This window comes from Natrix helvetica, assembly GCF_964273705.1.
Source record: "Natrix helvetica genome assembly, chromosome: 7".
Lineage (NCBI taxonomy): Eukaryota > Metazoa > Chordata > Lepidosauria > Squamata > Natricidae > Natrix > Natrix helvetica.
Window position 1 is genome coordinate 10,469,848 of NC_138558.1, and position 26,002 is coordinate 10,495,849.

The 26,002-nt window shown below is 45.4% G+C and overlaps 1 protein-coding gene across 1 annotated transcript in view; it reads left to right on the forward strand.

Annotated features, from left to right (window-relative positions):
• Positions 1 to 26,002, forward strand: part of CFAP299 (cilia and flagella associated protein 299) — a 272,842-nt gene that overhangs the window by 203,253 nt on the left and 43,587 nt on the right. Inside the window, exon 4 of the mRNA XM_081960436.1 lies at positions 3,064 to 3,206. Coding sequence (XP_081816562.1) covers positions 3,064 to 3,206 — 143 coding nt within the window. The remainder of the gene's footprint in view (positions 1 to 3,063; positions 3,207 to 26,002) is intronic.

The following is a 26,002-nucleotide window of genomic DNA, read 5'->3' on the forward strand; positions in this document are numbered from 1 at the left end:
CAGAATATTTTGAAGTCTGGAACAGATTTTATGATTGGTATAGGACAAGGTGACAAGACTGGAACAAACTGTATATATATTGTGATTGGACAGAAGGATAGACAATGTATTAAGTAGGCTAATAGTTAATGGTTGAGACTAGCTGTATATAATGTGAATGTATGGTCACTTCGACTTCGCGGTACTGCCTTGTTTTAAATGTAAAAATAATAAAAATATATTCCCCCCAAAAAATGTTAAGAAGTTTCCCTTTCATTCCAGGCTGCTTCCCTCCTTGATTAGTTTCCATCCATTGCTTCTTGTCCTGCCTTCAGGTGCTTTGGAAAATAAATTGATGCTGTCCTGTTTGTGGCAGCTCTCAAATACTGGAATACTGCTATCATGTCCCACCCATCCCTAGTCCTTCTTTTCTCTAGACTAACCAAACCCAAATACAATACAATACAATAGCAGAGTTGGAAGGGACCTTGGGGGTCTTCTAGTCCAACCCCCTGCCTAGGCAGGAAACCCTATACCGTTTCAGACAGATGGCTATCCAACATCTTCTTAAAGACTTCCAGTGTTGGGGCATTCACAACTTCTGGAGGCAAGCTGTTCCACTGATTAATTGTTCTAACTGACAGGAAATTTCTCCTCTGTTCTAAGTTGCTTCTCTCCTTGATTAGTTTCCACCCATTGCTTCTTGTTCTACCCTCAGGTGCCTTGGAGAATAGTTTGACTCCCATTTTCTTTGTGGCAACCCCTGAGATATTGGAACAATGCTATCATGTCTCCCCTAGTCCTTCTTTCTCTTAAACTAAACATACCCAGTTCCTGCAACCGTTCCTCATATGTTTTAGTCTCCAGTCCCCTAATCATCTTTGTTGCTCTTCTCCGCAACCGTTCTTCAAATGTTGTAGTCTCCAGGCCTTTAATGAAAAGGATTACAGTTAGGATTTATAGAAAAGATATACATGAAAATGAAAGTAGAAATCCAAAATAAAGTACAAGACTTTCTTACTGGGGGGAAAAAGAGAGAGAGAGAGAAAGACCAATACTGTTTCAATAAGGAAAACTAAAAATGGCGTTTTAGCAGGAGTTTTTTATAATTTGCTAGTTTGCCTTTTGGCGTTGTGTAGAATGCCTATGAAATGTGTGAAATATTACGCGTTTCATATTCTGACGTCCCATTCTTAGCTTTCTACAGATTTCCTAGGCGTTCTATAAAATGCCTACATTCACACATTGACGATATAATCTATATAGATCCTTCCTTTCTTTCAGCGGTCAACTGTAATGAAGAAAGGAAGGACTCATATACATTAAATAGAAATACACCTCCCTCAGTTCAGAATCTACTCCAAACCCATCTAAAATGAACTCACAACACTGTCTAATTTGTGTTGGTTTGTTCCTGAATCTGCCTAGTAGACTATTTGAGACCAGAGCAGTGATGCAGGCCTCTGTAGATGTTGGAAGGAAGATGTCTTCTCTTTGGTGAGAATTTTTTGCCTCATCCTGCTCCAGGATTTCAGCACAATGGAACAGCACTGACCCACAATAGGACTAAGATCCCTTTTAAAAGGGAATTGGCACTTGAGAGCACTTTAAGAATTCAAGGAATAATTTTGATGCTAGCACCACTGGCTAGGGAATTCTGCTCTTAAAATTGAGAAACACTGTTGTGGTTTACACTCTGAGACATGGAGATGTTTTTTTTCCCCCCCAGAAGAAGTCTGCCATGTGACTTACTCTTCTTCCAGAGAAAATCCCATTAAAATTACTTCGCAGCCCTTACAAATTGGATCTTGCCACAGAGGTGGTACCTGAAAGATTGATGAACCTAGAGTAGGCTAGGAAAAATAGACTAGGATAGGATAGGGCAGGGCAGGGCAGGGCAGGGCAGGGCAGGGCAGGACAGGCTGGATAGACTAGGCTAGGCTGGGTAGACTAAACTACAACAGAATAGAATGGAACAGAATAGAATGGAACAGAATAGAATAGAATAGAATAGAATAGAATAGAATAGAATAGAATAGAATAGAATAGAATTCTTTATTGGCCAAGTGTGATTGAACACAGAAGGAATTTGTCTCCAGTGTACATATAAACAGCAATAAATAGGTCATAGGTCATAAATCATAGTTACAATCATTAATTATAATTTAAAAACACTTGATAAATCCTAGGAAACCAATACGAGAAGAGAGTATGAAGATGAGAGCATGAGAAAAGCTCAGAAATATTCTGACTTAGGCTTCTCAAGAGCCTGAAGCAAACTCCTTGTCCCGAAAAAAAACCCCTTTTATTAATCCACTGTGAATTCTGCTCATTCACATCCAGCAAAGTCTTTCAAGGGAGGATTTACAGACACAGATCTTATCTGGCTTGGAGAGCTGCCAGGCCGATATCTGCAGAACTTGGCAAGGAGTCTTTTGAGAGTCACGAACCAATTAAGCGAACTAATTGTCTCCTGCAAACTCTACTCCCCTTTTGCTCCTCTTTTATTTCCTCTGGGAGGGGCCATTCTTCGTCCACCAGCGGCCTTACAAGTCGACCCCTGTTCTTTAGCTGTTCCCTTTGTCTGGCAACTCTGTGCATACACACACTGTGAACAGGCTCCAGCTGTTCTTCTGCCTCACTGATGTCTGATTCTGAAGGCAGATGATAGTTGTTGGATAACCCCATCTCTGCCTCCGACACAGAGACCTCATCAGAGCCCTCCCCAGAGATCAGGACTGGCCCATGTTCCTCCCCAACCTCCTCACTGTCTGAATCTGCTGCCAGCTCCGCTGCTCACTAGCGGGCCACAACAAGAAATGAGATAGTACTATGGGAATTAAGAGTTCAGCAGAGTGATGGCACGGGGGGCGGGGACTAGCTTTGTGTCTAAGAAAACATCAAAACTACTAGAGAGCATTTCACCAAGGTTGCCGTTAGTGGTGCCATCTTTAAACGAAACCAGAATGATGGAAGGACAGAATGTCTGAAATCCTGATCTTGCAAAGAAACTACGAAAATGGTGCGAGCCTATTTTTTTATGGACACTTGAGTAACAGTAACACTTTTCCCTTTTGCCTCTAGTCCATAATCTTCATCCGTGATCGAAACGCCCGCGGCCAGGAGGTCTCAGCCTATATTGATTATGCCCATCGTTTGAAGGTGGATGAATTCGATATCTATTTCAGCGGAAAAAAGAAACTTTTCCCCAGGCGCAGCGATCTGAGGTTGGTGAGTCACCTTATGCCCACACTGAAAATCTCAAGTGTTTGTAGACATATATCGGAATCCTTAACTCAAGGGTGCTTTTTCGAAAGGCAGTTGGGCTTTCTTGGGGTTTTTTTCTTGAAGAGGTTTCACTTCTCATCCGAGAAGCTTCTTCCATTATGACTGAATGGTGGGGAAATGGAAGGATGTATTTTCTTTGCAGTCATCTGATCCTTTAGCCCCCTGAAGGTCAGTCGGTAGGCCCCGACCGCACTTATGGAATCAATTCATCCATAATTCCCTGTTTTCCCAAAAATAAGATGGGATCTAATTTTCTTTTGACCTCCGAAATAAGCGCTTGGCCTTATTTTCAGGGAGATCTTATTATTTTTGAGGTGCAGGAGGCGGTGAGCGTGGTCACCTCATGGCTGCTGCTATGTTGCAATATTTTCAGGGAGGGATTATTTTGGGTGGAGGGCTTATTTTGGCGCATGCACTCAAAAGCCCAATTGGGCTTATTATCCGAGGAGGTCTTACTTTCGGGGAAACAGGGTAGTAAGAAGATTTAGTACAGGGGAGTCAAACTCAATTTCATTGAGGACCACATCAGGGTTGTGTTTAACCTGGAGGGGAGGTGGGGTCATGACTAGGGTGGGTGTGGCCATCTCAATGTCACTCATGTCGGGGAGGGGGGCCTGTGGTGCCCTCAGTGCCAGTGAAAATGGGCTCCCGAGCTCCGTTTTCAGCTGCAACGACCTCCTGCAACCTTCTGCCAGCGAAAACGGAGTTTGGGTGGTCCCATGGGGCAGATCTAAGTACCCTTAGGCCAGATCCGGCCCGCAGGCCTTGACTTTGATACCCCTGATTTAGTACTAGTATGTAGTGTGCTAGTAAGAAGACGCTCAATACATGAAAGCGTTTTGGAGGAAAATTGTGTGTGTGTTTGTGTGTGTGTGTGTCTTGTATTTGTGCTGATAAATAAATAAAGGAAGACTAGTATAGATCTATTTCATAAAAAGGGAGACTAGTATAGATATATTTAGCTCTCATCAGCTAGCCATACCCTTACTGGGATTGGCTAGCTGATGAGAGCTAAATAGCTTGAAATAGATCTATACTAGTCTCCCTTTATTTATTTATCAGCACAAACACAACACAAATATAACAAAGGCAACATTGAAAATATGGTTTTCTGCCTGGATGGTCTCCAGGAGTGAGCCGAAGGACAGAAAGGGGAAGCAGTGTGTTCCCCCATATTTGGGTATACCAGGGGTTGTGACACAATACATACACACACACACACACACACACACACACACACATTTGTTTTCGTAGATTTTCACGGGTGTATATATATACACACACACATATATGTTTTTGTAGATTTCGTATATATATAATGAATTTTGCACCGTTTAAGTGCAGCACTATTACGTTTCCACTTCTTTGCTTTTTCCAGTTTTGTTGCGCAATTCTCAACCCAAAAATGACAAATAAATATAGCTGCTAACGCCTGCAAGACACTCGTGGATATGCTAGTGAGAATGGCCAGCCACTCACAGAGCCCAGGAGTGGACTGCGGTCCACAGATTGTGGATCCCTGCTTTAGACTATAAAGTAGTCCTTGACTTACCACCACAATTGAGCCCAAATTTTCTATTGCTAAGCAAGACAGTTGTTAAGTGAGCTTTATTCCATTTTATGACATTTTTGCCACCTTTCTTAAGTGAATGACTGCCGTTCTTAAGTCAGTAATGCGGTCATTAAGTGAATCTGGCTTCTGCACTTATTTTGCTCTTCAGAAGGTCGCAAAAGGGGATCGCACAACCCAGGGACGCACTGCAACGGTCGTAAATATGAGTCGGTTGCCAAACATTTGCGTTTTGACCATGGGGACTCTGCAACAGTCATAAGTGTGAAAAATGATCCTCGGTCACTTTTTTCAATGCCCTTGTCACTTCAAATGGTCACTAAACAAACGGCTGTAAGTCGAGGACTACCTGCAAGATAAAGGTAAAGGTTTCCCTCGCACATATGTGCTAGTCATTCCTGACTCTAGGGGGCGGTGCTCATCTCCGTTTCAAAGCCAAAGAGCCAGCGCTGTCCAGAGACGTCTCCTTGATCCTGTGGCCGGCATGACTAAACACCGAAGGAGCACGGAACGCTGTTACCTTCCCACCAAAGGTGGTCCCTATTTTTCTACTTGCATTTTTTACCTGCTTTCGAACTGCTAGGTTGGCAGAAGCTGGGACAAGAAACAGGAGCTCACTCCATTATGCGGCGCTAGGGATTCGAACCGCCGAACCGCCGACCTTTCTGATCAACAAGCTCAGAGTCTTAGCCACTGAGCCACGGTGTCCCTTTGGACTAGCTGTACTGTTGCATTTTTTCAGGCCTGCCTTGATCAGCGGCAGAATATTCTTATCCTCTAAAGCAGTGTTTCTCAAACTTGGCGACTTTAAGTCCTGTGGACTTCAACTCCCAGAATCCCCCAGCCAGCATAGCTGGCTGGGGAATTCTGGGAGTTGAAGTCCACAGGACTTAAAGTCGCCAAGTTTGAGAAACACTGCTCTAAAGTTTTGTCTTAGAAGCCAAAAGTGGGGCACTGGTAGGACAACCCTCTTCGTGTTCTCTCCCTTAATTGCTTCTGTTTGTTGTATCGAGATTAAAGAGGAATCCAGGACACACTTTTAACATCCCTGCAGTGTTCTCCTGCGTTTGGAAAGTGTTCCCTTTCACGTCTCCCTTAGCCAACGGCTTGCCGAGACTCATTTCTCATTACTGTGTCAGCAGAACAATTCTCCCTGACATATTCAGGTGAGCAGTAGCAGCCAAACTCACATCCACGCTGCGTGATCTCTTGGCGGTGCGGCTGAGTCAGCAAATCTGGAATTCGAAGGAGTTCATTAAAGCCCAACTGGCTTCTTATTTTGGCTGTTCCAGGGTGCCCCAACTCCCAAATGTTATTCCGCTTTCTGAAAAGCGAAATTCAGCTGGGGTCGGACTGAAATTAAAACATGGCAGTATTGTGGCCCGCCAGCAGCCAGTTGAGCTGGCAGCAGATTCGGACAGTGAGGAGGTTGGGGAGGAACATGGGCCAGTCCTGGAGTCTGGGGAAGGCTCTGAGGAGGGCTCTGTGTCGGAGGCAGAGAGGGGACCAGAGCCGTATGACAGTTATCAACTGCCTTCAGAGTCAGACATCAGTGAGGCAGACAAACAGCTGGAGCCTGTTCCCAATGTGCGCATGCGCAGAGTTGCCAGACGAAGGGAACAGCTAAAGAACAGGGGTCGACTCGGGAGTAAAGACACAGGTGGAAGATTAATGGCCCCTCCCATAGGGAATAAAAGAGGAGCGAAAGGGGAGTGGAGTTTGCAGGAGACAATTGGTTCGCTTCATTGGTTCGTGACTCTCAAAAGACTCCTTGCCAAATTCTGCAGATCTCGGCCTGGCAGCTGTCCAAGCCAGATAAGGTCTGTGACTGTAAATCCTCCCTATAAAGACTTTGCTGGATGTGAATGAGCAGAATTCACAGTAACTTAATAAAAGGGGGTTTTGTCAGGAAAAGAAGTTTGCTTCATGTTCTTGAGAAGCCTCGGTCAGAGCACATGCAAAGCAGGGGATGGGAGTCATGATTTCGGGGGGGGGGGAGGGGTGATTGTGTTTATTCCCTTCCTTGCCTCCATTCACATGCCACCTTTTTCCTAACCAGGTTTCCGATTAGGACAAGAGTGTCAAACTCAATTTCATTGAGGGCTGCATTTGAGGGTTGTGTTTGACCTTGGAGGGCCGTGTGTGTGTGTGTGGCCAGGGTGGGCGTTGCCAGCTCAATGTCACCTGTGGCACCTGTGGTGACCGCAATGCTCTGCCAGCGAAAATGGGCTGCTGAGCTCCTTTTTTGGTTGCAACAGCTTCCTGCAACCCTCTGCCAGCAAAAGCGGAGCTGAGCAGAGGCATTGCTATCCAGTCCTTTGCTGTTTTCAAGTCGGCCCCACGCGCCAGATCTAAGCACCCTGTGGGCAGGATCCCGCCCAGGTGCCTTGGGTTTGACACCCTAGGATTAGGAGCATGGTTCGAAGACAAAATGTAGGGCAGCTTTTCACAAGCTGGCATTCCCCCCATACTTTTGCAAAATGCCCACAATCCCCGGCTAACATGCTCTTCGGCTCGGCTTTTTACATTTACTGGTGGTTCCTCCAATCCATTGGACATACATCAGGTTGAGGAAAGGCATAGACCCGCGACGGCGAACTTATGGCACGCATGCCACAGGTGGTACGTGAAGCCATATTTGGTGGCACGCCAGCCATTAGCTCCGGTCCGCCAGCTAATTTTTCATATTTCAGGAGGAGCCTGGGGAGGCCGTTATCACCCTCCCCAAGGTCCAGGAAAACATCCACAGGCTGGAGAGGGTAAAAAACAGTCTCAATGGGCCAACCGGAAGTTTGGGAACGAACTTCCGGTTGACCTGTTGGGGCTATTTTTCAGTCTCCGGAGGTTTTCTTCAACCCTGGGGAGAGCAAAAACGGCCTCCCCCGGCCAGCCGGAAGCCCTCTGGAAACTGGAAATGGATCGTTCCCAAACTTCTGGTTGGCTTGTTGTGGCCGTTTTTTGCCTTCCCCAGCCCCGGAGGCTTTTCTGAAGCCTGGGGAGGGCGAAAAAGGGCTCCAACGGGCCGACCGGAAGTTCAGGAACATTCCGTTTCCAGCTTCCGGAGGGCCGGTGGAAGCCGTTTTCGCTCTTCCCGGGCTTCAGAAAAGCCTCTGGAGCCTGGAGAGGGGTTGTGCGCGCATGCAGGGGGGTGGGGATTTCATGCGCAGTTTGGGCGGGGAGATTTTGGCACGCCGTAAGAAAAAGGTTCACCATTACTGGCATAGACCAATAATCCTTCCTTACACTCCTTACACAAGAGACTGAATACTTTTTCTTGCTCTGCAGATGGTTGTTGTCCTCACATGTGTTTGGAAACTCAGCAAAAAACAAACAAACCACCACCCTTTAAAAAGTAAATTTACTCTGGATTCACAGAACGAAGTTGTGTTCGGATACTTGCAACAGCACTGCCCCCCCCCCCCCAAATTAAACTGCTGCATCTGTTCACAGTGGTGCTTTCTCAGCTGGCTTGTTTCCTTGCAGACGCTTCATTACCAAACTAGGTAACGTCATCAGCGCTAGTATGTAGTGGGGTTTTGCTGGTAAATGAAACGTCAGCAAGAAGACAAGCAAGCTCAGAGAGCATGAAGGACCCTGGAGATCTTCCACCCCTTAGTTCTTGTCCTGCCCGCAGGTGCTTTAGAAGAGTGGTCACTAACTGGTGGGACCACTGGGGGTCCGCGAGAAATTGTTGACGGTCCCCCGAGAAAATATTTGCATTTTTTATATTGCGCTAAATCAGGAGTCCTCAAACTATGGCCCCTGGACCAGATACGTGCAATGAACGCTTGTGTTTTTGGGTCTTTTTGTGCAGGTCAGAGGGGGCAGAAATTCCGACTTGAGGTCTGCTTCAGCCTCCTGGTGGGGGGCTTTGGGCAAAGGTTGGAGGGAAGAGCCGCTGGTGGCGAAGAGCCGGAGGGCCTCGTTGCAGTGAGACTGCATCATGGTCTGGAACTGGCTGACCATTTCAGCCCACTGAGCCTCCAGGCCCCGGTACCTGGCCTTGCACTCCTGCAGGCCTTCCCTCTGCTTGGAAAGCCTATGCTCGTAGTCCTCAGTGAGGTGCTTCTGCTGAGCCTCCTTCTCGGTCAGATCCAAATTGAACTGAGCTGTTTTGCCAACTCTTTCTCATGATGGCTTCTTAGCTCCAGTCATTGCTTCCTGTTGGGGCCCTAAGGAGTCCAGGTGGGGAGGCGAACAGTGACTGGGAAGGGAGGGGCGAGTAGAGACTGGCAAGGCACCCCTTGAATTGGGTGACATCGAGTTGGCCACGCCCATCCAATCACATGACCACCTAGCCACGCCCACCCAGCCGGTCATCAGGCAGATCATATTAGTGGTCCGCGGGATTTAAAATTATGAATTTAGTGGTTCCTGAGGTCCAAATTGCATCGTTTTGCACCTAGCCTTGATGTGACATCGAGGTCTGCTATGGCTCATACTTCAGATATGTTGGGGATTGTTCTCAAGGCCTCCCAGCTCAGCTGGGGAGATTGAAGTCTCTGAAATGAAATGTTGGCCTCAATTATGGTCATAAGTCAAGGACCACCCATACATAGTTCTTTTTAAACGCACAAGCCCATGTGAAACAAAACACAGTGTCATGCTCAAGTTTCAGAGACGTGAAATTAATCCTTGGCTTGCTGGGTAAGTCATGAACATTTTACTTGAATTTAACTGAAGTGAAAAGTTAACGAAATATGTGGGAGTCCAGACTGCTGACAAGTTGTACATTCTCTGATGAGTTTTAACCGGACAGGCTGATGTCCTTTTATCCAGGACTGGAGTTCTGCAATCACACTAGATCAGGGGTGTCAAACTCGATTTCATTGAGGGCCGTATCAGGGTTGTGGTTGACCTCAGGGGGGGCGGAGTGACCGTGGCCAGGATGGCCGAGGCCAGCTTGACGTCACTCATGTCGGCGGCAACCTGTGGAGACCCGAGCGTTCTGCCAGCGAAAATGGGCTCTTGAGCTCCGTTTTAGGCTGCGACGGCCTCCTGCAGCCCTCTGCCAGCTAAAACGGAGCTCGTGTGCGGCCCTCCCAAGCTCCGTTTTCCCTGGCAGAGGCATTGCGGGCCGGTCCTTCACTGTTTCCAGGACAGCCCCACAGGCCGGATCCAGGCCCCAAACCTTGAGTTTGACACCCCTGCACTAGACTGTCTCCAGCCTATGCTACATAGAGACGTCATTATCTGAAGGATTACCTGATAATATGTTCCAGGAGCCGATGATAAGGAATTAACCTCTGTGAACTCAACTAGATGAAACTTTATCAACTGCAATAGGATGAAACTCTTCTGCTTAACACCTGTCAACCTGTCTCTCGAGCAGCAGACAGGGTAAATATAATCTAATTTATCCCCTCCGTGCCGAGGCCATGATTTCTTCATACTGGGAGAGGCTCGCACCAGTTAAAAATATGACGTGAGATGGATTAGGCAAAATATACCATCTACTTACCCATGCTATCTTAGGCTGGAGTTTTGTAGAGAAGGAAGGCCTTTCCCAGGGCTTCATGGAAAGTCAGTTTAGTGCAGGGGTGTCAAACTGGATTTCTTTGAGGGACACATCAGAATTGTAATTCTCCTCCACAGGCAGGCGGAGGGACGGACGGATGCCTCCTGCAGGAACCTGCCAGCCAAAACAGGGCACAGAGGTGTCTGCATGCACCTGCACCTCGGTTTTGCCCCCCTCTCCCAGCCTCCTGCAACACTCTGCCGGCCCAAAAGTGGCTGTGTGGCCCATTTCTGGCCCATTTTCCAGCCAGTTTTTGGTCCATTTTCTGACCCATTTTTGGCAGAGTGCTGCAAGAGGCCATGGTGGGTGAAAACGAGGCATGGAGGAGGCAAACGTGGCCCAATTTAGCCTCCAGAGACACCGGTGGACCTGTTGGAAGAAATGTCCTTCTGGGTTCATTTCCAAGTGGGGAAAAAGACACTGGAGACATGGAGGCTGCTTGGAAAGGTGGTTTAATGGTGGACAGGACCACATGGCTTGAGCTCCTGAACAGAAAAGGGGGGTTGCATGCTTCCAGATGTTGGGTGAAGAAGAAAAAAAGAGAAAAGAAGGGGCTTGCTGGGTTTTTATACACTGTTTGGCCCCACCTCTCTGTTTCCTGTTCCTGTGTAAGAAATGTATTCTGATTGGCTGTCAGACTCCCGTGGGGCCATGCAGGGACAACTCTCTAGGCTGTGCCTTGAGTCCAGGTTTGGTTGAGCATTGCTTCTTCCCAGGTGCCCTGTGGTGAGTTGGGTAAAGGGCTAATACTATCATGCCTTAATCCCATCACCCAGGAGCTGAAGAGGGAGCTCTTTGTTATGTAGAATAGACTGGCTCGGGCATTTTAATGGCCCATGAAGGAAAGTGGAGGCTATTAAGAGTGAGTCTGTTACCTGCCTAAAAACATGTTTCTCCATTTCTGACCCAGGGAAATATAATATTCTGCCTTTTACAATATTTCCCAATATACTTCATTTTTCTAGAAGAGGGGTGTGAGCTAACTTCCTACAGACCAGTGATATTTCCAGGCCAGCCCCGGGGGCCGAATTTAAGCACCCTGGGGGCCGGATTCGGCCCATGGGTCCTGATCTAGTGGTTAAGGCACCAGACTAGAAAGCCAAAAAAAAAAAGTGAATTCACCTTAGACCTGAAAAATTACAGGAAACCAAGTTCCATCATTCTTCAGCACTATGCATACTAAAGGAAACTCAGATTCCAGCCACATCTGGACAGCCACATGTTCCCTGCAGAGCAGCAAACTATTTGTAACAGACCTGTAAAAGGATCAGCCCTTCCTTCTTGTCCTCAAGTTTCCTATATAGTTAATTTAAAAAAAAAACATTTTCCAAAGTTGTTAAAAGACATTAAACTACACGTTATAATGTCATCCAGTTAAATTCTCCCTCCTGGAAAAAAAAGAGAGAGGGAGAGAGAGAGAGAGAGAGAGAGAGAGAGAGAGAGAGAGAGAGAAGATTTGGGCAATTAACAATTTAATGCATGGGTCATATTTTAAACCCCTTCGGGTGTTCTTTGAAGAGTTTGCAGTTGGCGTATAAGGCTTCCCTTTCCATTTTATTGCCCACTTTTATCAAGGGAGCATTATTTATGTGTTAGGATACTCATTTGGTTCTAGTTGTTAAAAGAAAGGAATGTGTTAGCAAGAGGAAAAAAATTGCAGTGAAACATGCTCATAATTTTAGTCATTTTTCCTCTGCTGGTATTTATAATCTAATGGGGTACAGGTGTAATTCGGGGGGGGGGTTCTCAAGAAGAATTTGATGTTTGCTTTGGAATCGCTTTCACTTTTTCCTCATCCCCCCGCCCCAACCCAAAATCCCTGCTAAAAAGAATAGAGGGCCATACCATAAACAGCGAAATCACCTGCCTAGTCATTAATTTTTGAGTGCTCTGGAATAAGTAATGGATTTTTAAATCCAGGTCGTCTTGGTGTCTCTTGATTTTTGGGATCCCATCCAATCCAGGTTTATGAGATCATTTCAATATAAGTATTTCACCATCACCATTTGGTATGTCAAGCGTGGAAACCAGGCAGTTCAAATGAATATAAGGATTGATTGCAAATGTAAGGTCTCTAAAACAGGGGTATCAGGGCTGTGGTTGACCTCGGGAGGATGGCCGGGCATGGCCGACTGGGTGGATGTGGTCAACTGGGTGGGCATGGCCAGCTTGACGTCATTCCCCAAACTGCTGCTATGTGTTGTGGCCCGCCAGGGGCCAGGAGAGCTGGCAACAGATTTGGACAGTGAGGAGGTTGGGGAGGAACATGGGCCAGTCCTGGAGTCTGGGGAAGGCTCTGATGAGGGCTCTGTGTCGGAGGCAGAGATGAGGCCAGAGCCGTATGCCAGTTATCAGCTGCCTTCAGAGGCAGACACCAGTGAGGCAGACAAACAGCTGGAGCCTGTTCCCAGTGTGCATATGCGCAGAGTTGCCAGATGAAGGGAACAGTTAAAGAAGAGTGGTCGACTTGGGAATAAGTAAGGCCACAGGTGGATGATGAATGGCCCCTCCCAGAGGAAATAAAGGAGGAGCGAAAGGGGAGTGGAGTTTGCAGGAGACAATTATTGGTTCGTGACTTTCCGAGACTCCTTGGCAAATTTTGCAGATATCGGCCTGGCAGCTCTCCAAGCCAGATAAGGTCTGTGACTGTAAATCCTCCCTTGAAAGACTTTGCCGGATGTGAATGAGCAGAATTCACAGTCAATTAACAAAAGGGTTTTTTTTTTTGTCAGGACAAGGAGTTGCTTCATGCCCTCTCGGTCAGAACACCATGTTTCCTCTTCGCATTGAGTAGACTGGGCCGATGCTACATTGGCCTGATCTTTCCTCTTCGCACTGGGTAGATCGGGACAGCCCCATGGGCCAGATCCCACCATATCGTAGGCCGCATCTGGCCCGTGGGCCTTGAGTTTGACACCCCTGCACTAAAAGAACCATAACTGCGAAGCAAATGGGTGGTAGATAAGAAGGAGTGGGATTCAAGGTGGGCTGGGCTTAGATCTCTTGTGGGTGTGAAGGGACTCGAGACTGATGACGTGTTTGATCCCTCCTTCAAGCTCAGCCTGATCATCTCCTACACGGTCAAATGTGGAATGGAGACTCAGTAATGGACAGCATAGTGAGGGATTGTAGGCATTTTAGAAAACCTGAGTTCCATAGAAAATATGTGATTCCTTGGTGGAAGACCATAGCTTTCTTCTGAAAGTACGTACAAGTTTGGCTTTGCCAAGGGGCGTTGACTGTTAGGTAAACCTTTCTCTAGAATCGCAATAGCAATAGCAATAGCACTTATATACCACTTCGCAGTACTTTTACAGCCCTCTCTAAGTGGTTTACAAAGTCAGTATATTGCCCCCAACAATGTGGGTCCTCATTTTACCGGCCTCGGAAGGATGGAAGGTTGAGTCAAACTTAAGCCAGTCAGGACTAAACTCCTGGCAGTGGGCAGAGTTTTCCTACAATGCTGCAGTCTAACCACTAGGCTTCCATGGCTGCTAATTCTGCTGTTAGTGAGACTAGGAAGGCCTGGGGCAACCTTGTTCAATGACCTTGACTTGATAAGAAAACTTCAGATGTTTGCTTGCCTCAGTGAACTATGATGAATTGAAGTAAAATAGTTGTGTTGAGTTGAGCTGAGCTGAATTGGCCAAGTGTGATTGGACACACAAGAAATTTGTTTCTGGTGTAGAAACTCTCAGTGTACATGTAAAGCAACAGAGAGAATAGCAATAGCATTAGCACTTAGACTAATATACCGCTTTGCAGTGCTTTACAGCTTTCTCTAAGCAGTTTACAGAGTCAGCCTCTTGCCCCCAACAATCTGGGCCCTCATTTTACCCACCCCGGAAGGATGGAAGGCTGAGTCAACCTTGAGCCTGGTGAGATTCGAACTGCCACATTGCAGGCAGCCGGCAGGCAGCAGAAGTAGCCTGAAATACTGCACTCTAGCCACTGCGTCACCATGGCTCGTGAATAATAGTAATAATAATAATAATACCAATAAAAGGGAGAAGTGAAGAACATATTAAGAAGGATAAATAATAAACCTAAAGCCACACTATATGGGTAAATATAGACATAGACATTAGACAGAACTGCGAAAATTAGATGTTCATCAGAGCGATGACGCGAGGGAAAAAACTCCGTCTAGTTGTTTTGCCCTAGAGCGCCATCCCGAGGGGAGGAGTTGAAACAATTTATGTCCCGGATGTGAGGGGTCTGCAGATATCTTCTCAGCCCTCCTTCTGACCCACAGAATATGTAGGTCTCCTGTGGAAGGCAGGATGGTTGCAATTGTTCTTTTCTGCAGTTTTAACTATTCGTTGGAGTTTGTACCTGCCCTGTTTGGTTACTGCCCCAAACTAGACAGTTATATGAGAATGCATCTTTATGGTCTTTCCTCTAATCTAATAATTGCAAGAGAAATTGAAGGAGTTATCAACTTCTGTATCGGCCTTCCCTACCTTGAAGCCCTCTAACAACATACTGTAATATATCTGGCACAGTGGTGGGCTTCACCGGTTCGCAAATTTATTTAGTTATTTAGTTATTTAGTTATTTAGTTATTTAGTTATTTAGTTATTTAGTTATTTAGTTATTTAGTTATTTAGTTATTTAGTTATTTAGTTATTTAGTTATTTAGTTATTTAGTTATTTATGTCATCAAGCATGAATTAAACAACATATATATGTATAAACATGATTTTCGATACATGAAATGGATACGAATAAAAAGAAATATTAGGACAGGGACGGTAGGCACATTGGTGCGCTTATGCATGCCCCCTTTTCGGACCTCTTAGGAATAGGGTGAGGTCGATAGAAGACAGTCTAAGGTTAAAGTTTTGGGGGTTTGGGGAAGAAACCACAGAGTCAGGTAGTGCATTCCAGGCATTGACCAATCTGTTGCTTATTTTCGTATTTTCTGCAATCAAGTTTGGAGTGGTTTACCTTAAGTTTGTATCTATGCTTTGCTCATGTATTGTTGTGGTTGAAGTAGTCATTGACAGGTAGGACATTATAGCAGATAATTTTATGTACTACGCTTAGGTCAGACTGAAGGCGGCGTAGTTCTAAGTTGTCTAAAGTCCAAAATCTCAAGTCTGGTGGCATAAGGGATTCTGTTGCGAGCAGAGGAGGAGAGGAGTCTTCTCATGAATCCAATGTGAACTCACTACGCTCACGCACACTGCCTTCTGTGCATGCACATAAGGTCACACATTACGTTCGGGGTGGGTGGGCGGAGCTTCCATTAGCAGCCGCTACCGGTTCTCCCAAACCGGTAAGAACTGGCACAATACCACCACTGATTTGGTAGGTCCCCTTTGAAGGACAGCTGTTCTACAAAATATGAGCCATGCCCAAAACATTTTTTTTACAGATACTAGAGCACTGAAATGCTTCTTTCCCTATTTGGCAAGCCTGGACTTATCAGCAAGACGATTCCTCAGGAGACTCCCTAGTTTACCTTGTTTGAAAAAAGCAGTCCTGGCAAAGCTCTTTGTTATCACATTAGGATAAATGCCAAACTAAGTCTTTTGTTGCTGATGAAACATCTGGTCTCTTCTGAAACTCAGCGCCGTAATGGGAAGCCTGGCAGAACTAGTTAAGCTGCTTCAGAGATGGTCCTAAAGTATCTGAACACTGGGAATTCCTACGACTAACTTCGAGCTCAGAACGTGTCTGTGAAACTGACTTTTTGGACTTCTTAGTTAATAGCCCCTTACTTTAGAGACCCCCTCATTAAGATATCCAGATGCTGAACAGGTCTCACCATCCGAGCCAATGTAGCCGATGGTGTGGAATGATGATCTTGAAGGCTACACATGTTAGAAATTAAACTGCTGAGTCAGGAAGCAGAATGTTGGAGAACTGGAGAGCTGGAGAGAAGTAGTATGTCAGAGTGCTCACAGGCCTATCACGTGTATCAACCCAGGAACAAGTACGGTCAACAGCGGTTTGTATCAAATACTGGTGAAGTCATGTCTGACCCATCGTTGCTCCATGGACAACGTTCCTCCAGGACTTCCTGTTCTGTACCATCCTCTGGAGTCCATTTAAGCTCACGCTGACTGCTTCGTTGACTCCATCCAGCCACCTCATTCTCTGCCATCCCCTTCTTCTTTTGCCCCCCATCTTTCCCAGCATTAGACTCTTCTCCAGTGAGTCCTTCCTTTTCATTAGGTGGCCAAATAGGAATATAGGAATACTATACATACACATGCTACAATCAGTATCTAAACAAACAGCAATTACAGTAGGGAAGAAACTCAACGAACAGACCAAACACTCTAGAAGGGCCCCCTCTTATTACACAGGGTCTTAAAGGGATAACAGCAAAAAAAACCTGCTGATTCATTCCCCTCATTGCATCAGCTGGTCAGCTCTTAAATAATCACCTTGACATAGTATATGGTCCATCACATCTAGCAGGAGATGAATGATGCAGGAACTGTGCTGAAAAATTCCCAGCCAGGCAAGGAAGATGAATCTAAGCAGGGAGGTAGACAAGAGTTGTTGAACAGATGCAAGAGACCAAGGACTGACCCCCATCTAACTTCCATGAAACCATATCTACCTGTTCCCGAGGGAAAGTGAGCAGTCTAGGGAGATTCTTGTACTATAGGCTGAACACAATAAAGTAGTCAACTTGAACACTTCACCTGCTGATCTGGCAGACTGTCTGCTAAGGAGTTCCACCTGAGATAAACTAGGGGACAAGTCAGGGGTGAAATGCTCTAAAGTCTGCTACCGGTCCACTTTGCTAGCAGTTTGCTTCGCAAATGCATGCGTGCCAAATGCGTGCTTTGCGCTCATGCGCACCACAGGTGCTACCGCGCAGTGCTGAAAAGGGAGGATTAAGAAGCCTTTTCTGAGTCTGCAAAGATAAGTAGAACAGGGAGGGTGGAACAGCTGTGCCGCGTGATTTAGATTGGTTAGATAACAGGACTTCCTGCTTTTCTAGTGAATATAAATTGTGCGGCAGAGTTGATCGTCACACAGCTGATCGTCAGAACTACCAGTTCGCCCAAAACAATAGTAAAAAATGCTACCGGTTCGGGCGAACCAGTAGTTCCGACCATCAGCTGTGCAACAATCAGCTGGGCCACACAATTTCTAAATCGCGTGGCCCAGCTGATTGTCGCACAGCTGATCGTCGGAACCAAACCAATAGTAAAAAAAATGATACCGGTTCGCCCGAACCAGTAGCATTTTTAACTACAGGTTCAGGCGAACTGGTCTGAACCGGTAGCATTTCACCCCTGGGACAAGTCGTTTGAAACATCATCCCACTTAAGGTGAGATTATCTCCAACCTTTATATTATTCCCAAAACTGAGAATGACAAATGGCAATTCTGTCAAGATGAATTTTACTTGTTTCACATCTATAGATGAAATCTTGCAGACTGGAGAAACCCTACTATCTGCATTTGCCATATACTCTGTGAACTCTTAAGGAGGGCCTGTCTTCACCCTCTTTTTCTCACAGAATATCCCGGATGAGTTGCCTCTTATGCCACTGAAATGCCAACCCTCTGTCCCTGCAGATCTACATCCCCACATCTTGTGGTTTTCCAAAAAACCCTTACAAAGTGTTAATTTTTCCCCAGCAGGCCTAGGAATACCCTGGCAAGTGGGGTCTCATGTGTGAGTTGCATCACATTCTGTGACATTCTGATGCATTCCTTCTTGCAATCTCATTTTTTTATTTATTTAAGTCTAATTGTTTCCAGTGGTCTCCATAGAATCTTTTTAATTGTTGGTTTTTGTTGTACCCCACCAAAGGCACTTTGTGTGAGATAGGCAGCCATGCAAATTTGATTAGCACATTGATTCATTACTCTAATTGTGTCTCACGACCTTCAAAAGACAGGGAATATCCATTGATTTGGAAAGGTGGGAGAGAGAAAAAATATGGAATAGGTGTCTAGGCTTTGATTGCCGTGTGAAAGGAAAGTCTTTCTGAACATGTTCTCCTTCTTGACAGCAAGGAAAAAATAAGCTCAATTCTGTGAGGAAGCCTTCTGCCAGGAAGCAAATCCCTCAAAGTCTGCGATGAGGCCTAGTAAAATTTTGCCACTTTTGGTGGGGAAAAAAAATCTCACTACCTAATATGATAAGATTCTAATAATCTCTTGAAGAACCAAATTACAGAAACCTCCAGGTAGCAGCACCCATAACAAGCTATGTTGGCCTCAAAATGACATTCCTATGTAGTATTTATGTCATAACATGGGATTCACATAAGTTTACCATCGCTTTGCAAATGTGAGCGTGCACGCGTGCCTTTCACACATGCATGTGGCCTTCCACGTGTGCATTTTGCTTGCGTACAAGGCGTGCACAAATGCACACAGCGTCGAAAACGAGGCTACTTAGGACGTTTTGTACCCGAGGTGGGTGGGCGACGCCATCGGCTTAGGCAAACTGTCTGAATGCCACCTCTGCATGACATCTGACACAAGTACACAAGCCACATAATTTGAAGCATGGTGTCACAATGCTGGAGCGGTGATTTGCCCTCCATCTCTCCCATGGACTGCAATGTCTCCAGGACTCCAGTCCTTCCTAATTGGCTGGTATATTGTAAATATTTGTTTGTTTGTAAAAATGTATTGGCTGCCCATCTTACCAGAGGTGGGTGAGTGGGTGACTTAATGTAAATTTTTGCAATCTTACATTTCCCTAGAGCAGTCTTTCTCCACATACAATAATACAATAGCAGAGTTGGAAGGGACCTTGGAGGTCTTCTAGTCCAACCCCCTGCCTAGGCAGGAAACCCTATACTGTTTCAGACAAATGGCTATCCAACATCTTCTTAAAGACTTCCAGTGTTGGAGCATTCACGACTTCTGGAGACAAGTCGTTCCACTGATTAATTGTTCTAACTGTCAGGAAGTTTCTCCTCAGTTCTAAGTTGCTTCTCTCTTTGATTAGTTTTCACCCATTGCTTCTTGTTCTACCCTCAGGTGCCTTGGAGAATAGTTTCACTCCCTCTTCTTTGTGGCAACCCCTGAGATATTGGAATACTGCTATCATGTCTCCCCTAGTCCTTCTTTCTATTAAACTAGACATACCCAGTTCCTGCAACTGTTCTTCATATGTTTTAATCTCCAGTCCCCTAATCATCTTTGTTGCTCTTCTCTGCACTCTTTCTAGAGTCTCCACATCTTTTCTACATCGTGGCGACCAAAACTGAATACAGGATTCCAAGTGTGGCCTTACCAAGGCATTATAAAGTGGTATAACACTTCATGTGATCTTGATTCTATCCCTCTGTTGATGCAGCCTACAACTGTGTTGGCTTTTTTGGCAGCTGCTTTAAGGTGTCGCTTTAAGATGTGTGGACTTCAACTTGCAGAATTCAACCCAACCCAACCCAGCAATACCAGCTGGGGAATTCGGAGAGATGTAAGTCCACCTATTTTAAAACCACCGAAATTGAACAGCATTGAGAGTTTCCCCAGGGAAGATCGCTCTAGGAGGCATTTTCCTGAGAAACCTCTAGTTATCCAACCAGTGAAATTAAATCATAGATGCTAAAGAAGTATCAATAACTCCTAATTTAGAAACGCAGCTAGAAGACTTAACTCACCACAAATATACGCGGACCGTTTCAATATATTTCCCAACCTCTTTTCCAACTATAAAATCAAAAACATGTTTTGCCTTAGCCAGCAAGTTAAAAAAATATATACAGACATTGAGAAGGAAAGATGGAAAGCTAAGAATGAAGGAGTTAGTCGCACCACATAGCTAAAAGAGTAAAGTTAGAGAAAACTGTGACCTAGGACTTACAATGTCGATTTGGGGTTGTATGTGTTTGTGAAAGAGAAAATAAGCGTAGAGCATATTCAGGAGTATAGGGATGCGGTGGTTCAGTGACTAAGATGCTGAGCTTGTTGATCAGAAAGGTTGACAGTTCGAGTCCCTAGTGCTCCATAATGGAGTGAGCTCCCGTTACGTGTTCCAGCTTTTGCCAACCTAGCAGTTCAAAAGTATGTAAAAATGCAAGTGGAAAAATAGGGATCACCTTTGGTGGGGAGGTAACAGCGCTCCATGCACCTTCGGTGTTCAGTCATGCCAGCCACATGACCATGAAGATGTCTTCGGACAGCACTGGCTCTTTGGCTTTGAAACAGAGATGAGCACCGCCCCCTAGAATGGGGAACAAATAGCACATATGTGCGAGGGGAACATTTACCTTTACTTATACCTTACATTCAGGAGTCCTGTTAATTTGTCTCATCCGTATGATAGTTCTACCATGTGTGGCTTTTTAACGCTGGACTCTGGGGAAAAAAAAGATCTTTTCTCTCAACCCACTTCGTTCAGAGATTGAAGTTCCAACTTGCTGTAATAATAAGATTGGGAAATGAAATAGCAGGGCATTGAGCCAAGCAGTTAACCACAGCAGACCAGAAATGCATTGTCCCTCTGAGTCAAAGTGATGCACTTGTGCCTGTACATTACGAACATCATTAGGGGTGGGGAGTCCTGTTATGATTTGTAATGGCTTCTCAAGATGTTTCAAGTAATAATGTGGTAGGAGGTCCTTTTTCTCCTTTCTCCCTTCTGTCTGGAATACGCATTGACAGATTCCAGGGATGTAAAAATCAAGTCCCGCAGGCCGCATCCGGCCTGCGGGTTGCTTAGATCTGGCCTGTGGGCCGGCCCTGGAAACACTACAATACAATACAACTATAATACAATACAATACAATACAATACAATACAATACAATACAATACAATACAATACAATACAATAGCAGAGTTGGAAGGGACCTTGGAGGTCTTCTAGTCCAACCCCCTGCCTAGGCAGGAAACCCTATACCGTTTCAGACAAATGGCTATCCAACATCTTCTTAAAGACTTCCAGTGTTGGAGCATTCACAACTTCTGGAGGCAAGCTGTTCCACTGATTAATTGTTCTAACTGTCAGGAAGTTTCTCCTCAGTTCTAAGTTGCTTCTCTCCTTGATTAGTTTCCACCCATTGCTTCTTGTTCTACCTTCAGGTGCCTTGGAGAATAGCTTGACTCCCTCTTCTTTGTGGCAACCCCTGAGATATTGGAACAATGCTATCATGTCTCCCCTAGTCCTTCTTTCTCTTAAGCTAGACATACCCAGTTCCTGCAACCGTTCTTCATATGTTTTAGTCTCCAGTCCCCTAATCATCTTTGTTGCTCTTCTCTGCACTCTTTCTAGAGTCTCCACATCTTTTTTACATCGTGGCGACCAGAACTGAATGCAGTATTCCAAGTGTGGCCTTACCAAGGCATTATAAAGTGGTATTAACACTTCACGTGATCTTGATTCTATCCCTCTGTAGATGCAGCCTAGGACTGTGTTGGCTTTTTGGCAGCTGCTGCACACTGCTGGCTCATATTTAAATGGTTGTCCACTAGGACTCCAAGATCCCTTTCACAGTTACTACTACTGAGCAAGGTACCACCTATACTGTACCTGTGCATTCCATTTTTGTTGCCTAAATGTAGAACCTTACTCTTTTCACCATTGAATTTTAGTTTATTAGATAGTGCCCAATGTTCAAGTTTGTCAAGATCCTTCTGTATCTTAAGCCTATCTTCTGGAGTGTTGGCTATTCCTGCCAGCTTGGTATCATCTGCAAATTTGATGAGTTCCCCATTTATTCCCTCATCCAAATCATTGATGAAGATGTTGAAGAGTACTGGGCCTAAAACAGAGCCTTGGGGTACTCCACTGCATACTTCCCTCCATGTAGATGCAGTTCCATTGAGGACTACACGTTGAGTGCGGTTGGTCAGCCAGTTACGAATCCATCTGGTGGTGATGCTGTCTAACCCACATTCTTCTACTTTATCTAGTAGTAGGTTATGGTCTACCTTATCCAAAGAAACAGGGAAGGATCAGTCCATGGTGCCTGTGCCAGTGAAAAAGGAGCTCACAAGGGCTGCCTGCAGCCCTCCTAAGCTTCGTTTATGCTGGCAGAAGGTTGCAGGATGCCGTCGCAGTTGAAAATGGAGCTTGCAAGAGCCGCGGGAGGCCCTCCCGGGCTCCATTTTCAGCCCCGATGGCCTCCTGCAATCCTCTGACAGTGAAAATGGAGCTCGGAGAGGCCGCATGCATGCTCCATTTTTTTGCCATGACGGCCTCCTGGAACCCTCTGCCAGTAAAAATGGAGCCTGCTGTTTTTGTTGGCAGAGGGCTCCAAGAAGCTGTCGCAGCCGAAAACAGAGCCTTGATGAGTGGCATGGAGCTGGCCATGCCCCCTAGCCATGCCCCAGGGACGGGGTTCACTTCACGTGTGCTTTGCACATGCACTGCTTGCTTTGCTCACCCACACGTGTGCCGCACGTTGCTAGTGCATGTGCAGTTGATTTGTTGTGCGCATGTGCCGGTAATGGCACAAGAAGCCGTGGGCATGGCCAGCCTGAGTCACTGCCAGTTGTGCAACCCAGGCTGAATCGCCACTACCGGTTCGGCAAAACCAGGCAAAACCAGGAGCAACCCACCTCTGCCATACCCCCCCCCCAGGCCCGCCAAGATCAAACACAATCCTGATACGGCCCTCAATGAAATCAAGTTTGAGGTAATCTGATATTTGCAGGAATGCTAATACAGAGCTCTTGAAGGGATCCCGAAACTAAGGAAAATGGCTTGACTTGTGGAACTGCAGTAATGGAGAGCCAACACCCCAATTTTGAAAATGAACGCTGCCAGGCAACAAAGGAGAACCGTCAGCCTCTCCACAGAAGTGGAGAAGAATTAACATCTCTCCATCCTTCTCAAGTCTTTCACATCTCTGTAAAGACTGCTGGAAAAAAATCGAGAGCGCAGAAAAGATTACAACTCGGTTTTCTGCTGACAAGCAGGCTTCACATGCAGAGGAATATGGAGATAAAGAAAGGCATATTCCGACATGCATGGACATGGCAGGAAGATGTGGTAGTCAGATAACATAATTCAAAAGAAATCAGAACATTAACAAAGCAAAATCTTTATGGAGGAACCTTTTTTTTAAAAAAAACATTCACTTTGTAGAAAGTTTCTTCGGTTTCAGTATTACATTAAAGAAAAATAACAAAACCCCCACAATAGGCAATAATACACATAATAAAAGATAGCAGAAAGCACATGTTTTGTCATTATTGAGCCACGGTGATTCAGTGGTTAGAATGCAGTACTGCAGGGCTACTTCTGCTGACTGCCGGCTGCCTGCAATTTGGCAGTTCGAATCTCACCAGGCTCAAAATTGACTCAGCCTTCCCTCCTTCTGAGGTGGGTAAAATGAGGACCCAAATTGTTGGGGGAAATAGGCTGACTCTGTAAACTGCTTAATGAGGGCTGGGAAGCACTGTAAAGCGGTATATAAGTCTAAGGGCTATTGCTATTGATGCAGAAAGGTTCGGAATGATCGTGATAGGAGGTAGCAGTTTGTTTAAATCCATGTTTATAGGTTTGCGCAAGAAAATGTATGCTCGGGCCCTGCATATGCTCAAGGAACATAAGCAGTTAGAAGCAGAAAGCGCTATCATTAAGATAACATAAAAAGGATTATTTAGTTGATCCATTTCTCCTGTCCCATTTTTTTTACTGAACCACTGAGGGGGTTGATTTGAACCTCCTTCCCATAATAGCCCTTCCTGCTTGAAGATTTGATCATTTCTTCATAAAACCACAGAATAACAAAATTAGAAGGCACCTTGAGGTCTTCTAGTCTTGTCCTGCTCAAGCAGGAAACCTTATTAACATTTCAGACAAATGGCTATCCAACTTCTTCTTAAAAACTTCCAGTGTTAGAGAATTCACAACTTCCGGAGGCAAGCTGTTCCACTGATTTATTGTTCTCACTGTCAAGAAATTTCTCCTTAGTTCTAGGTTGCTTCTCTCCTTGGTTAGTTTCCATCCGTTTCTTGCTTGCTTGGTTAGTTAGTTAGTTAGTTAGTTACTTAGTTAGTTACTTAGTTAGTTACTTAGTCACTCATGTACAAGATAATGGGGATAAGAATAAACATGAATAAGAACACAAGGAATGGGTACAAATAAATTGGCACGCTTTAGGCACGCTGGTGCGCTTATGCACGTCCCCCTTACAGACCTCTTAGGAATGGGGTGAGGTCAACAGTAGATAGTTTAAGGTTAAAGTTAAAGTTATGGGGGTTTCTTGTCCTGCCTTCAGATGATTTGGAGAATAGCTTGACTCCCTCTTCTTTGTGGCAGTCCCTTAGATATTGGAAGACTGCTATCATGTCTCCTCTAGTCCTTTTTTCCACTAATCTAGACATACCCAATTCTTGCAACCGTTCTTCAAATGTTTCAGCCTCCAGGCCCCTAATCATCTTTAGTGCTCTTCTCTGCACTGTTTCTAGAGTCTCAGAATCTTTTTGATATCACGGTGATGAAAACTGGACACAGTGTGCTCTTTATGCCGGAGGATGGTCATTTTAGATTATACCTGCATCATAAACTCAAGTCTTGTGGGATGTCACTCCCTGTGGTGCTTTTCCATACAGACATTCAGCTGCAAGTAATAAGACCTTGTATAATTAAACAATATTTGTACAAATGAGAATCAGCCTTAATTGCATTTGAAACCCCATAATGGCTTCTTCCCCATAGTTCAGCTCTCAGTTCCACTTGACTCTGGCAAAGTATTAGCAATAATAACTGTCCAAAGAAACAACTGGGAATTTTCTTAATTATGGGACTCACTTATTCTAATGCCTATTGGGACCGAGAAGTGCAAATTGCTAAGGTTGAGTGAAATAGGACATACCTGCTTCAATAAATACTCAGTTTTGCACACTACTATCCCGTTGTGTTATCAAGAATGTCTAATAATCAAACCATACAAACTGCATTAAACAATTTTTGCCTCGGTTATGTAAAATTGAATTTTAGACTATTTCCAAATTCTTCTTTGGGAAATAATTTGCTTTCATTTTACTTTTCTTTTTCTTTTTTCTTTAAAGGAATTAATCCTTCCCCCATACTATGTAAAGAACTTGTTCCTCCATTCTGTAATTTTTAATTCCACTTTTTTTTTTGCCTCTTTGTTGATTCATACACAAATAAGAGGCATGTGGTGGCTCAGTGGGGAAGACTCTGAGCTTGTTGATCAGAAAGGTCGGCGGTTCGAGGGTTCGAATCCCTAGTGCTGCGTAACAGAGTGAGCTCCCGTTACTTGTCCCAGCTTCTGCCAACCTAGTAGTTCGAAAGCATGTAAAAAGCACGCTCTCTACATGGGGCTCCCCTTGAGATGCACCCGAAGGCTGCAGTTGGTTCAGAATGCGGCCGTGCGGGCAGTTTCGGGAGCCGCTAGGTACTCCCATGTAACACCTCTCCTGCGCGGGCTGCACTGGCTACCTGTGGCTTTTCGGGTGCGTTTCAAGGTGTTGATTATCATCTTTAAAGCGCTCCATGGCACAGGACCTAGGTATTTGCGGGATCGTATCCTGCCCCATACATCCCTTCGACCGATCCGCTCACACAGAGAGGGACTTCTCCGGGTGCCGTCCACTAGGCTGTGCCAGCGGGCGACGCCCAGGGGAAGGGCCTTCTCTGTGATGGGCCCGACCTCTGGAATGACCTTCCCCCTGATATCAGAACAACTACAGACCTCCGCTCCTTCCGCAAGAAGCTTAAAACCCACCTGTTCAATT